Source organism: Eleutherodactylus coqui, chromosome 6, assembly GCF_035609145.1.
Source record: "Eleutherodactylus coqui strain aEleCoq1 chromosome 6, aEleCoq1.hap1, whole genome shotgun sequence".
NCBI classification, from domain to species: Eukaryota; Metazoa; Chordata; class Amphibia; order Anura; family Eleutherodactylidae; genus Eleutherodactylus; species Eleutherodactylus coqui.
This window is the reverse complement of record NC_089842.1, coordinates 97,993,685-98,007,873: the sequence shown is the minus strand read 5'-3', so window position 1 is coordinate 98,007,873 and position 14,189 is coordinate 97,993,685. Positions and strand designations below refer to the sequence as shown.

Sequence of the window (14,189 nt, the reverse complement as noted above, 5' to 3'; positions counted from 1 at the left end):
CATAACAAAAGATTGCTTTTTCTTTCTTCCAGATCCCTATCAAATTCTGGGCCCCACAAGCAGCAGGTTGGCTAATCCAGGTGAGAATATTCATAATAGTGATCCTTGTCAGCAATTAATTGGTCTATGTAAATAATTCTATGTAAAATTGTTTTGTCAAGCTCTGCTTATGGCTCTTTTTATATACTTCATTTATCGTATTTTTCGGACTGGAGAATGCAACCAAAATATCCAACAGGAAACAAATACTTCACACCAATCTAGATTTCAGGCTGAATGTGCCTTTTGGAGCACACTCACACTGACATATGCAATCTAGGTGCATGAAGATCAAGCCACTTTCAATGTGTGTGTATATTTGCGTATTTATCTTGTTTTTTTGTGTGTATGCTTTTTCACGTACGTAAAAAGGCAAGAAGGCCCAGTTTATATCACTATTTTTTTTTACTAACAGCCTTCTGGCAAGATGCATAAAAACTCAGTGAATGTGCATGCAACTGTGTATTTGCTGCATTTTTACACAATCTCAGACTTTATTCCCACGAGCGTATATCAGCCACTGTTTTCATGGCCGTCTGATATTCACTACGATCCATGCATTGAATTCCAATGCATCAGATCACATGGCTGTATTCCTGTGGAGTAAAAGCGCCCGGCTGGCTGAGCGCTGTGACCAATCAGAGGCAGCGCTCAGCTGTCATTCAATGTCATTCACAGCTCTCAGCCAATAAGAGGCAGCGCTTTTTTCAATCCCCTGCCACCAGGATACAGATGAAGATTGACGGGGACAGGCAGAAGAGCTGGACAGCGCTTCTAGGAGAGTTACATTTTTATTTTTTATTTTTTTAAATCAATTTTTATTAAGGTTTACAGGTAATAAACACATAAAGCATTGGGGAGTGTATACAGAGTTTAGCACTGATATGAAAGTAAACTACAGTTTGAGATGGTAATGAGCTTATGAAGAACATGAAAAACTAGTACGACTCCCCAGGTAGGTACCTAAGGACAGGGGGGACACTGACAGACACTGGGAAAGGGAGGGGGGGGGGGAAGGGGGGGGGGGGAAGAGGGGAAAGGGTGGGAGGTAAGAGGTAGAGCAGCGAGGCAGTACAGCAAGATTGGGGCTCTTTACCTGCCCCCCAACCAAAGGGGAGGTCCAAGGGCCCAACTCCGTGTTGCTATAACGATCGGGGTGATATCGTCCTATTCCAGGAGCGAGCTCCATTAGGCTGATAGTGGCTCCATGCTCAGCCTGGAGATTAAAGCAATGGGAGAGCATCACGGTCCTCTGTGACAGGGGGTTATTTTGTCCCCGCTGCAGACCCCTCATCACTGAACAGTGTGACAATGATGTCACAGTGTTCAGTGATGAGGAGACTCCCTGCACAGATTAACGGAACCCTCATGGAGTCCCCTCAACCCCCGTAAACTCTGTAACAGCACACAATGTCTTTCTGCGCAGCATGGACCTTACCGGCACGCAAGTCCTATCTTTTGCAGGGCGAGTATTTTGGGCCTCTAAAAACCGGACATGTGAACACTTCATAGGAAACCAATGGTTCTAATAGGCGCACAAAAGAAAAACGCAAAAAAAAAAAACGCTCATCTGACCATATAGTCTGAAAAATACAGTAATCAAATTGAGTTTGGCATTGGATGCCAGATTATCAAATGTTCTGTATTATCAGACAGTACATAAAACACAATTTATAATTATATGAATATAATTATATTAGAAATTATATTGCAGCATCAGCGTTTCCAGCCTCAATTGCCGAGGTATGGACAGAGGTTTCATTAGTTTTTTTTTCTTATACCCTCCAATTCTTTCATCCAGCTGTAGCATCGTTTCTTATCATCCACTGCCCAAAACACCTTCAGGGTGCGGGCAGACGAGCGTAGGCGTATTTACGTTCGCACGAGCGCAACGTATAATCGCCCGAGCGATCGTTTTTCACCGATCACGACCAGAGCTAGAAAGCGTATTTTCGTTTGTTCCTACTTTGCAAACGGTCTTTTCGGCGATCGAATATGCGTTGGCGCGTATTTCGGTCGCATATGTTCCGTTTTTTTTCGAATTGCCGTTTTTACGCGCCGTAAAATCGCCCATGTGAACGAATACATTCGAAACCATTGCCTCAGATGGTCACGTATATACATTTGGTCGCAAAAACGCGCCGTTTATGCGCTCGTCTGCCCGCACCCTCACCCATTATCTTACACCAAAGGATAGCATTTATTTTCTTGATTGATATTAGGCTTACTGAATAGTAAAGCAACCGTCATTTACTGCAAGTTCTTCATCTGCATCTGTGTGATTCACATTCACTTCATGTCTGGACTAACCAAAATCTTATACCACCCCCTAGTGGATGCACTAGTTCTTGCAGCGATGCACATTTCTTTGTGTAAATCACATGAAGGTCATCGAACAACAAAAATACAAAAAGCAGAAAAGGGAGTTTACATGGACTGTCACAGATGAGAATACACACAAAGATTTCTATATGAAAGTTTAGAATTTGCAAATAAGGAAGATGGAACAATACCTCAGTCTATAAAACAATCATTGGGAGTAGGAAACTAAGCCAGAATCCATACACAGGCAGCTGTTTTGGAGTGTTTGCCCCTCATCAGTGTACAGTAGGTTTCTGGCTTAGCCGGTGAGAGGTCTGTCATGTGGGTCAGAAGGGGTGTCGTTTCTCCTTAAGGAGAGCACGCAAGAAGTGTGTGGAGACACCTAGGGGGTTAGTGGGTCGGGAAAGGGGGGGCATAGTCTCTCCCCAAGGACAGCACCCAGAAGAGAGCAAATCTGACCCATGTAAATATATATACACCCTTGAGAAAATGCTATAATCACTTCATCACCTGGTCTTGATATCGGCAGCAGGTGGGGGCAGTATTTGAAAGTCATCAGTAACAGTAAATATCTGTTTATTTGATACTTTCTGCAAGAAATAAGAAAATTGGAAAGGCCCGCACACTCCTATATTTTCTCAGATGTGAATAGCTTTTCTAGTGTATAATGCAAAATTGAGAGACCTTTGCATTAGTCTTACAACATACATATAGCTGACCACTAGGGCTCAGTTAGATGAACATTTATGTTTCATCTTTATATAATTTATATATATATATATATATATATATATATATATATATATTTACGACAGCATAAGGAGGACACCATCCATATACTGCCGATAGTTCACTGATCTATTTAATTAAAAGAGCTGGTTTCGGCGTAGAAATAGGAGCAGAATAGAGCATGGTCATGAACCAGACCTTTGAATCATGAACAAAAACCAGATATGTTAATAGCCCTGTTGACTACTATGGTTGCATGCGCTGCCCATTGAACACATGCACAGCACACCAACATTAAATATGCTCCCCTGAATAAGCCCTTGGGGTGCTGGCACATGTGCAGGTTTTGTTCAGGTTTGTTTATGCAGCTATTACAGTCAAAACCCAGAGTAGATTCGAAACAGAAGTAGAATCTGGCCTATATGCTAAGGACATATTTACAATGCCGGGAATAACGTGCGAGACACACAGAACTTGTGCGTTGTAGTAACCCATCATGCTAAATGGATTCATTTAAATGGCTACCTTTATTCACACAGCGATGCTGCAAGACAGCAAGTCCCATTTTTGGGGCAATATTGCCAATTATTTTCTATTGAAGCAAAACAAAACAAATTGCGTTGTGATCGCATGCAGATGAAATTTTTATGCGAGAGCCATACAATTTTTGTTTTTCCCATTGAAACATGTGATTTTCACATTAAAGGGGTTGTCCCGCGCCGAAACGGGGTTTTTTTTTTCAACAGCCCCCCCGTTCGGAGCGAGACAACCCCGATGCAGGGGTTAAACAAGAACACCGGACAGCGCTTACCTGAATCCCCGCGCTCCGGTGACTTCTTACTTACCTGCTGAAGATGGCCGCCGGGATCTTCTCCCTCGGTGGACCGCAGGGCTTCTGTGCGGTCCATTGCCGATTCCAGCCTCCTGATTGGCTGAAATCGGCACGTGACGGGGCGGAGCTACACGGAGGCGCTCTGCGGCACGAGCGGCCCCATTGAGAAAAGAAGAAGACCCGGACTGTGCAAGCGCGTCTAATCTGGCGATTAGACGCTAAAAATTAGACGGCTCCATGGAAACGAGGACGCTAGCAACGGAACAGGTAAGTGAAAAATTTCTGATAACTTCTGTATGGCTCATAATTAATGCACAATGTACATTACAAAGTGCATTAATATGGCCATACAGAAGTGTATAGACCCACTTTGTTTCGCGGGACAACCCCTTTAATGAAAATCATATGTGGAGCAGTGCGATGCAATGGCTTTTTTTTTCCAAAATGCATTGTACATGTAGTCAAAATCGCAGGTTTGCAAGTGCGATATCAGTCTAAGTTTCTCGGTTGGATGTTGCACTCGCCTGTGTAAATACGAACTTACTCACCTTTTATGATCCACACCAGATGGCACAAAACTATGTGAAGAAATTAACACTATGGATGACATGGGGTGGTTGCAAGAGGATCTGGATAGGTTCAGGACTTGGGCAGAAAAGTGGCAAATGAGATATAACACTGATAACCGTAAGGTTCTGCACATGGGCAGAGGAAATACATGTCACCATTAAACACTAAATGGGAAACCACTGGGGAGCACTGATAGGAAAAGGACTTGGGGATTTTAATTAACTGTAAGCTTAACCGGAACAACTAGTGTCAGGCAGCTGCTGCCAAGGCAAGTAGGATCATTGGGTGCATTAAAAGAGGTCTAGGGGCACATGATGAGAACATTGTTCTTCCTCTTTACAAGTCACTGGTCAGACCACACATGGAATATTGTGGACAGTTTTGGGCACCGGTACTCAAGGAGGACATATCAGAGCTTGAGCGGGTACAAAGGCAGGCAACTAAGTTCATAAATGGCATGAGCGGACTACAATACCCAGAGAGGCTATCAAAATTGAGGTTATTAAAGGGGTTGTCCCGCGAAAGCAAGTGGGGTTCAGCACTTCTGTATGGCCATATTAATGCACTTTGTAATGTACATCGTGCATTAATTATGAGCCATACAGAAGTTATTCACTTACCTGTTCCATTGCTAGCGTCCTCGTCTCCATGGAGCCGTCTAATTTTCAGCGTCTAATCGCCCGATTAGACGCGCTTGCGCAGTCCGGTCTTCTCCCTTCTGAATGGGGCCGCTCGTGCCAGAGAGCTGCTCCTCGTAGCTCCGCCCCGTCACGTGTGCCGATTCCAGCCAATCAGGAGGCTGGAATCGGCAATGGAACGCACAGAGCCCACGGTGCACCATGGGAGAAGACCTGCGGTCCACCGTGGGTGAAGATCCCGGCGGCCATCTTCGCAAGGCAAGTAAGAAGTCACCGGAGCGCGGGGATTCGGGTAAGTACTATCCGTGTTTTTTTTTAAACCCCTGCATCGGGTTTGTCTCGCGCCGAACGGGGGGGGGCTATTGAAAAAAAAAAAAAAAACCCGTTTCGGCGCGGGACAACCCCTTTAAGTTTAGAAAAAAAAGACGGCCGAGGGCAGCCCAATAGCTATGTATAAATATATCAGGGGACAATACTGATATCTCTCCCATCATCTATTCATATCCAGGACTGTGACAAGGGGGCACCCTCTACATCTAGAGGGAAGAAGGTTTCTACATCCACATAGAAGAGGGTTCTTTACTGTAAGATTAGTTAGACTATGGAACTCTCTGCCTGAGGACGTGGTGATGGCAAATTCAATAAAAGAGACATCTTTCTTAAGCGATACAATATTATATGTTATAATCACTTATAACTTCAGAAGGGTCGGTGATCCAGGGATTATTCCGATTGCAAGATTGAAGTCTGGAAAGAATTTTTACCCCTAAATGAGGAAAATTGGCTTCTATCTCATTTTTTTTTCTTTCTCTAGATCAGCATTGGGGTGCAATAGGCTGAACTGGATGGGCATATGTCTTTTTCAGCCTTACATGCTATGTTTCTATATTGGCTTCAAGCACTGTATTCAAAAACCTGAACAGAACCTGTTAGAGATGGGCAAACGTACTCGTTTAGGGCAATTTCGCACTCGAGCCCCGCTTTTTTCGAGTAACTCACTACTCGGGCGAAAAGATTCGGGGGCGCCGGGGGTGATCGGGGGGGTTGCAGAGGGGAGTGGGGGGAGAGAAAGAGCTCCCCACTGTTCCCCACTGCTACCCCCCGCTCCACCACGCTGCCCCCCAGCGCCCCCCGAATCTTTTCGCCTGAGTAGTCAGTTACTCGAAAAAAGCGGTGCTCGAGTGCGAAATTGCCCTAAACGAGTACGTTCGCTCATCTCTAGAACCTGTATATGTGAAAGTGCCCCTGGCAACATGAATAAAGCAGATTATTTCCCGATCGATCACGATTACTGATGTGTATCTCCGCTTTCTTGCAGGGAGTGGCCAGATCCAGTTGTGGCAGTTTCTTCTTGAGTTGCTGTCTGACAGTGCCAACGCTAGCTGCATCACCTGGGAAGGAACAAACGGAGAATTCAAAATGACAGATCCGGATGAGGTGGCGCGGAGATGGGGTGAAAGGAAAAGCAAGCCCAACATGAACTATGACAAGCTGAGCCGGGCACTGAGATATTACTACGACAAAAATATTATGACTAAAGTCCATGGGAAGCGCTACGCTTACAAATTTGACTTTCACGGCATTGCTCAAGCTCTGCAGCCTCATCCCACTGAAACATCCGTGTACAAGTACCCGTCAGAGTTCTCATACATGCCAACCTATCATACTCATCAGCAGAAGGTTAACTTTGTCCCTTCACACCCTTCATCAATGCCAGTCACGTCTTCAGGCTTCTTTGGTGCAACCTCATCTTACTGGAGTTCTCCAAATGCAAACCTATACCCTAATCCCAATGTTCCACGGCACCCCAACACTCATGTACAGCCGCACCTGGGCTTCTACTAGACTCCATCCACAGCTCTGGCATGGATTTACAGTTGCCTTGATGGAATACATCTCATTTTGGGAGGGGGGATAAAAAAGTGCCCTTAAAGACTGAAGAAATTGAACTCAGTACCATATCAGTATTAATCATTCTCCCCTCCCTGTCTTCACGGATCTTTATGAGCCAGTATTAATTCAAGCTTTTTCTTGCCAGGAAACGCAAGACGTATGGCTTGAAGCCAATGATGTGATATGGAAGTGGTGTAAGCAGCACAACATTGATCCAAGCAAATCCTTTGCATTAGACTCACCTTCATATTGTTTTTAAAGCATTTTTGAACTTTTTTGTAAACAGACGCACTGGATGGCAATAAGGAAAGGCTTTTAACTAACTGGAATTGCAGATATATTCGTGGGTGTATTGCCCCCTTTAAGATGTTCTGGCCTCCACTGTTACTTCTAGTAGAAGGGTGACTATCAAATTGTCCATATGTAATGCAGATCAAACATACATGACGTGTCAACAACAACATTAGAGAGGATATTCTACTTTATTTAGGGAGCACTAAACCTTTCTGTATACACAGCTGGTCATAAAATTAGAGAGGTTGCTTTGTAATATAAACCCTGATTTCAGTTTGCAACATTCTCCAGTTCTCTGGTTGTAGCCTGCAGTGTAATGAAGGTAGGTATTTCCTTTGGTTGTCATGGCCAAGTTTCTAATCTATAATAGATATCCTATTGAACACATACATTCTATGTGTTCGGTTTAGTTAAACAGTAACTGCACTTAAAAAAAAAAATTGACAAATCTGTGAGAATGCTCAAGTGACTGGTGCAGCACCCAGATCTCCACTGAACAAAACTTTTGGCATGTCAAAACTTTTTTTTCTTTTTTTTTTTTTAAAGTGGAGTTACTCTTTAAGTAATAAATTTTCCTATTTCACTAATTACTGTAATGACTTGAGACGCTGTTTTTTTTTGTTTGTTTGTTTGTTTTTTTAAATCTCCCTGGCCTCCTACATTACTATATAAATGGCCAGATGAAGGTTTTGGTCCGGCACAGAAACGCGTTGTCTAGCTTTAATGAGATGCTGCTGATCTACTGATTGACTTGTCCTCCTCTTCAGTGCATGAATATCACTTTTAATTTGCTGTTTGAACTCCCCGTTGTTTCTCGTGTATCGGCTGTCGCTGGAGCGTATTCAGCGCTTTTATGGTGTTGTGCCACTACACAGCCATTGGAGGTACCACTTTTCTTAACCCTTTCCAATCCAATTTGTATCCTGGTTTTCCTAGGGGGCTTACTCTTTTTCTGTCATTATACAACGCCGCCATCTGCTGGCTAAAGCCAGTACTGCATGAGGTGACACAATGGATAGGCTCCGACAGCAGAGGCACTGGCAATATACAGTAAGAGAACCCCGACGGACGTCTTGCAACATCGGAGCTGTACAGCCTTAAATCACAATGTCTTAACACATCAGACAGTGGATTGGAAAGGGTTAAACCTTTATTTACTGTCTTCTATGTCTCGGTCCCTCTGCACTACAGAGAGCCTTTTTGTTTAACTTTTGCAAAAGCTTTTTTTTTTTTTTAAAGTGCAGTTTCCCTTTAGGTATTAGGCCTCATGTCCACGGGGAAAATCGGGCCCGCTACGGATTCTACATGTAGAATCTGCAGCGGGTCCCTCCTGCCCCGCGGACATGAGCACTGAAAATAAGAATAAATGAGAATAAACTCACCTCCCATCCGCTCCGTTTCTTCTCTGCGTCGCGGCCGGATCTTCTTTCTTCGGCCGGCGGATGAATTCGTCACGCCGGCGGCACGTCGCCGGCACGTCGTCGACGTGCCGCGCGCATGCGCCGGGCACATCCGCCGAGCCGAAGCAAGGGAGATGCGGCCGTGAGGAAGAGAAGACCTTCCCGGCCCGCTGCGGGTGTGTAAATGCTTTTAAATTCCTATTTTTGGTCTCCCGCATGAAAATGGAGCATGGTCCAGATTTTTTCATGCTCCATTTTTTTTTAAATCACTTTTATTGACGATCCGCGGGTATTTATCTACCCGCGGGTGGTCAATGCATCCCTATGGGGTGCGGATCCGCGCGCGGGAAAAGAGTTAAAATCCGCTGCGGATTTTAATTCTTATTTTCCCCGTGGACATGAGGCCTTACATTTCTCCCATTTGTTTAAATCAAAGAAACACAATTGTAATGTATTAAATATTAAACATAGTCACGATAACCTCCATTCTTTATACTGCAGCCTGCATTTAGTGAACTGGATAGCAATAAATATAAAGGTCATACTACAAAGTGATACTATTTTATTTCAGCTTTATTTATATAAAAAGGTGTAGAACCTCTAATATTTTCTGGTTCCTGGATTCAAGCCAGACATCTCCTGGATTGTACAGTAAGCAAGGCAGATAGGTCAGGAAAGATGTTGTCAGATGGCAGTATCAATTAAAGGAGCATGACGCATTTAATAATATTTAGTTATGTTAAGTAGCTCAGAGATCAGGAACTGACTTCTAGAACGAAGCATCCTACAGACCATTCAGAAATGTTAATATCACATATTAATATCCACCTTTTGACATATGGAAGGAGAACTTGCAGGTCTGAAGTAGCACAGACTGATGTACGTCATCTATATATTGTCTATTTGGAACGCTAAATACAAATTAAGGGGAAACAAATACCTGAATTGCTTTTATTGTTAAGTAGATCAGGACACATTTCGCAGCCACATCATATACTGTACAATAAGGTGAAATACTGTGGAAACTGCTAAACTATCCGAACAATTTATAATAAGAGACACTATGGGATTATGGGAAAAGTAATGCACAAGCATTTGAATTCATTTGGGAAACTGCTTGGTTATCGTAGGTTACAAACTATTTTGAAGCACCAATTTGTATTGACATCCCTCTGGTTACTATCAGTAAATAGTAAATAAGGAAGATGGAACAATACCTCTGCAGCGCCACCTATTGGATGGTGGCATTTCTTTAAATCAATGTCAGACCCATTAAACAAATCTTTAAAACAATGATTGGGAATTGAAAACCAAGCCAGAAAACCATACACAGACAGCTGTTTCGAGCTTTTTGCCCCTCATCAGTGTGCAGTAGCTTTCTGGCTTGGCTAGTGAGAGGCATGTGACGAGAGACGATACCCCTCCAGACCCACATCACAGGCCTCTCACTAGCCAAGTCAGAAACCTACTGCACACTGATGAGGAGCAAACCCCCCGAAACAGCTGTCTGTGTATAGATTCTGGCTTGGTTTTCAATTCCCAATCATCATTTTAAAGACTAGCTTAAAGGGTCTGACATTGATTTGAAGGAATGCTGCCATCCAATAGGTGGCGCTGCAGAGGTATTGTTCCATCTTCCTTATTTGCATATATTACCCAGAGGAGCATGCGTGGCCTTATAAGTCTCCTCACTCACCTCCTAGGTGTCTCCACACACCTTCTAGATGCTCTCCTTAAGTAGAGACGATACCCCTCCCGATCAAAAAAGAGAACACGCACAATGTCAGGATCCAGTTAAAAGAACCCCCCAGTCATCACATTATGTTACCCCACTGACCTCCCTGTAGGACTCCAGTGACGGTTATGACTGTAAATCATACAATGGACACTTAATATATATGTTTTTATTAGCTCTCATAATGCATCACATATTCTTAATTTTCCCACCTTGTTGGTGTTTAGTATTCACATGACTGCAATTTACTGCATACTGATCCCTGTATATGGAATGGGACATAAAAGAGGCGAAATTAGACAACTAACAACTGGTGTGAGAAAATGAGATTTCCAGATTATCTCCATGACACACAGTGTAAATGGTGAATACTGGAGGCAAAACGCATTCACAGCGTATAGATAAGGATCCAAAAACTATGTGATGGCCAAGTGTTCATTCTTAACCAACTGGCGACTTCTCAAGATAAAGCAAAACCAGTTTTTTGTTTTTTTTTTATATTTAGGCCACTTATCAAAAGAAAGTATACGACTTTGCTGTTTTTATTGTTGCTCAGATTTTCATCTGTATGTATTTTTTACTAATTAACCATACTCAGACTTTCTGTATAAAGTTGTGTAATAGACCGGTGGGACTGAAGTAAGAGTGTCATTTCCGATGTGCCTCCTCTCCCCCCCACCCTTTCAGATTCACAGACGCTGAGCGTTTGTCAGTGCAGCATCCACACGAACCACAGGACAAGTTTACTGTATAAATTATGAATTATTTTCCTAGACTTCACAGAAGGAATTTGCGGAGCCTTCAGAGGTGAAGATATATACAAAGCATATAAACTAAACGAGTAGACCTCGGTCACTGAAATGCAGGTTTTTTTGTATGTTTTCTTTGAATTTTGTACAGATGTTTTCTGTTATTTTTCTAATGTTTTTGAGCGTTTTGTACATTTTGGCTTTCTATCTTTGTATGGATAACTTCTACTCTTTATAATGAAAATAAGATATAAAATAAAGTATTTTCATATCGGTAGACGATCTTTGTTTCTGGAGCTTCAACACAATAATTGATTCAGCAAAAATACGCAAGTGTTAATTGTGGATATTAACAAGTTATCGTAAATATTAATTCCTAGAATGTTCATCATTTAAAGGGTTAATTTACTGGTAAAACTCCTTCTGCATGCACTAAACTAACAAATAGACATATAGTCCCCTCTCCCTGCTCCCACGGTGGGCTGCGGTGCTGCTCCGGGTCTTCCCACTGATGTCATGTTTACAGGCTGCCACAGCCTGTTTAAAGGCGCTGCAGCCAATAACAGAGCTCAGCGCCTGTGGCGGCACTACAGCCTGTAAACAAATGCAGGCACAACTTCTTTCAGCTATTTTACTGAAAAGTTAATGATGCATTAATGCTCTGTTAGCAGGAATAATAGCGATATGTATAAAAAGATCTAGTTTGGAATCATGTATATCTTACAGACAACTGAAAGTTAATTTCACACGGGCAAGTGCCACATCAGGCCGTGAAACTCAGACCGATATCAATCTCGCTAATATGCCGTGTACATGCTAAACCACCACTTCATTCACCTCTATGGGACGGAGGAAAATCAATACGTTCTTCTATCTCCTCCTGCTGTGCTTGGTGCTTTTCTATCCAGTGTATGAAGACAGAAATATCAACCCAGTTTCACAGGGAGTTACCCTATTTTTGGTCTCACCTAGGCACCGTAGTAATATAAGGGGATCTAGATACATTTAGCTCCGCCCTTTATATAAGCCACAATACTTGTAAAGGCCCCTCCCATTTTGCCATGACCTTGTGATCAAGTATCTCTCGGGGTAGGGCTTTCCCAGGTTGAGATCTCTGCGGAAACTATAATGCCATTTATGTTCTGGCCAAATGCCTGTTTAGTGGGGACATCTCATCACGGGTCCGGTGCACTTTGCTGAGAGGTGTGATGGTTCTAGAGAGACATGGGCAGGGGCGTAACTAAAGGCTCAGGGGCCCTGATGCAAAAGGTGAGCAGGGGCCCCCCCTCCATCTGTATCTGTACCCATGCCCAAACCATGCTGCACAGAGGCATAACTTAAAGCTCCTGGGCCCCAATGCAAAACCTGTAACAGGGCCCCCACCTATAATGCTTTATTCATAGTACTGGGCTCCTTATATGGAGAAGAGAGGCCTTATGGGCCCCCTAAGGCTCCTGGGCCCGGGTGCAACCGCATCCCTTGCACCCTCTATAGTTACGCCCCTGGACATGGGGAAGATTTAGGACACTGTCTAAAACTAAAACAGTCTTTGTTGCCCATTGCAACCAATGACAGCTCAGCCTTCATCCCATGAAAATGAAAGCTGCTTTACAATTGGTTGCTATGGGCAACAGAGTTTTCCTTTTGGACAGTTTTTACAAACCTACTCCATAATTATCTTCCAGGTCAGTTTTCACAGGAAAGCGAACAGAAATTAGAAAGGTATGGAGGAAGGTTTCGGCTGATGAAATTCCACGATGGATTTTCTTGTGTTACAAGCAGATTTGGTACAGAATTTGAAAGGGGTGAAATCAGTGGCCATTTAAAATCCAGATCCTGGGTTGACTCCATGCGGATTTTTGCTGTATGGTGTGGATGAAATGTATCACCATCTTGTCCACTGTACTGCTGCGATTGTCCGCACACAACACAGGGCCTGTAACCTCCGGCTTCGGCTGTATTCAGTGCGGACAAAGAGTGTATCAAAATTGCATTGTGTTTTACAACCGCGAATATGTAAAAACTGCAACAAGTTGTGGCAAACCGGCATGCGGTTTTTTATCTGCAGTTTTTACTTTGGCGTTTAGCTTCCCTGTGTGAATACAGACTTTTAGGAAGTTTTCACCAAAATCTAATGTTATCCCCTACTCACAGGATAGGAGATATCTTTATGATTAGTGGGGGGTCTCACTGCTGAGCCTGAGAATTGGGGGTCCTGTTTCTCCCCTCCTCCTCACTGCACACCCCGCAGGTTGGAGCATTGGCTGCGCATGCGCTGGACAGCTTCATTCACTTTCAATGGGACTGCGGGAGAGAGCGAAGTAGAAACGCTCGGCTATTCCTGTCAGCCACCCTGAAATAATGGAGCGGCGGTTACACATTTCATTCTGACATCACTGTGGTGGGATGGGCGTGAAGTGACATGAAGAGGGGCTAGTAGACCCCTGTTCTTAAGATCGATGTGGTGATATCCTCAGCGATCATAAAATTACATATATGGGAGAGAACTTTAGATTTTGGGATAACCTCTTTAATATATACTTCAAATTTGTATTTTGTAGCTGGGGTTGATATTGTTTTACCAACTCCTACCAAAACGGACAAGGACTCTGATTATACATGGATTATTACCACACATCATACATATCATGCACTATACATATATCATCATCATGTCTTATTACATACTAGCTGATATACCCGTGTGTTGTACAGTGATTTTATGACTAGCAGTTCTGGAATATACAAAGTGGGCCACAACAATGAGCCCAGCACCGCACTGTTATAGAAGCTGTCCAAATGAAAATCTGTGTGCCCATAGCAGCCAATCACAGTGCAGCTTTCATTTTGCCTCAGCAGTATAAGAAATGAAAGCTGTGCTGTGATTGGTTGCTATGGACAACACAAATGACAGGGTAAATCGGTGAGTTTTCAATTTTTAATTCCGCCAGTATTGTATGATGTGTGGTAATAATACATGTACTGATA

General features: G+C 43.3%; 1 protein-coding gene across 3 annotated transcripts in view; it reads left to right on the top strand.

Moving 5' to 3' along the window:
- FLI1 (Fli-1 proto-oncogene, ETS transcription factor) overlaps window positions 1–11,478 on the top strand; it is a 75,665-nt gene extending 64,187 nt beyond the window's left edge. For 2 of the 3 annotated variants that reach the window (XM_066607250.1, XM_066607253.1), the window contains exons 8-10: window positions 33–80; window positions 6,449–8,572; window positions 9,121–11,478. In XM_066607250.1, coding sequence (XP_066463347.1) covers window positions 33–80; window positions 6,449–6,975 — 575 coding nt within the window. In that variant the 3' untranslated portion in view covers window positions 6,976–8,572; window positions 9,121–11,478. Of the gene's footprint in view, window positions 1–32; window positions 81–6,448; window positions 8,951–9,120 lie in introns of those variants that run through there. The other variant, XM_066607252.1, reaches the window with a different exon arrangement.
- Window positions 11,479–14,189: the final 2,711 nt, after the last annotated feature.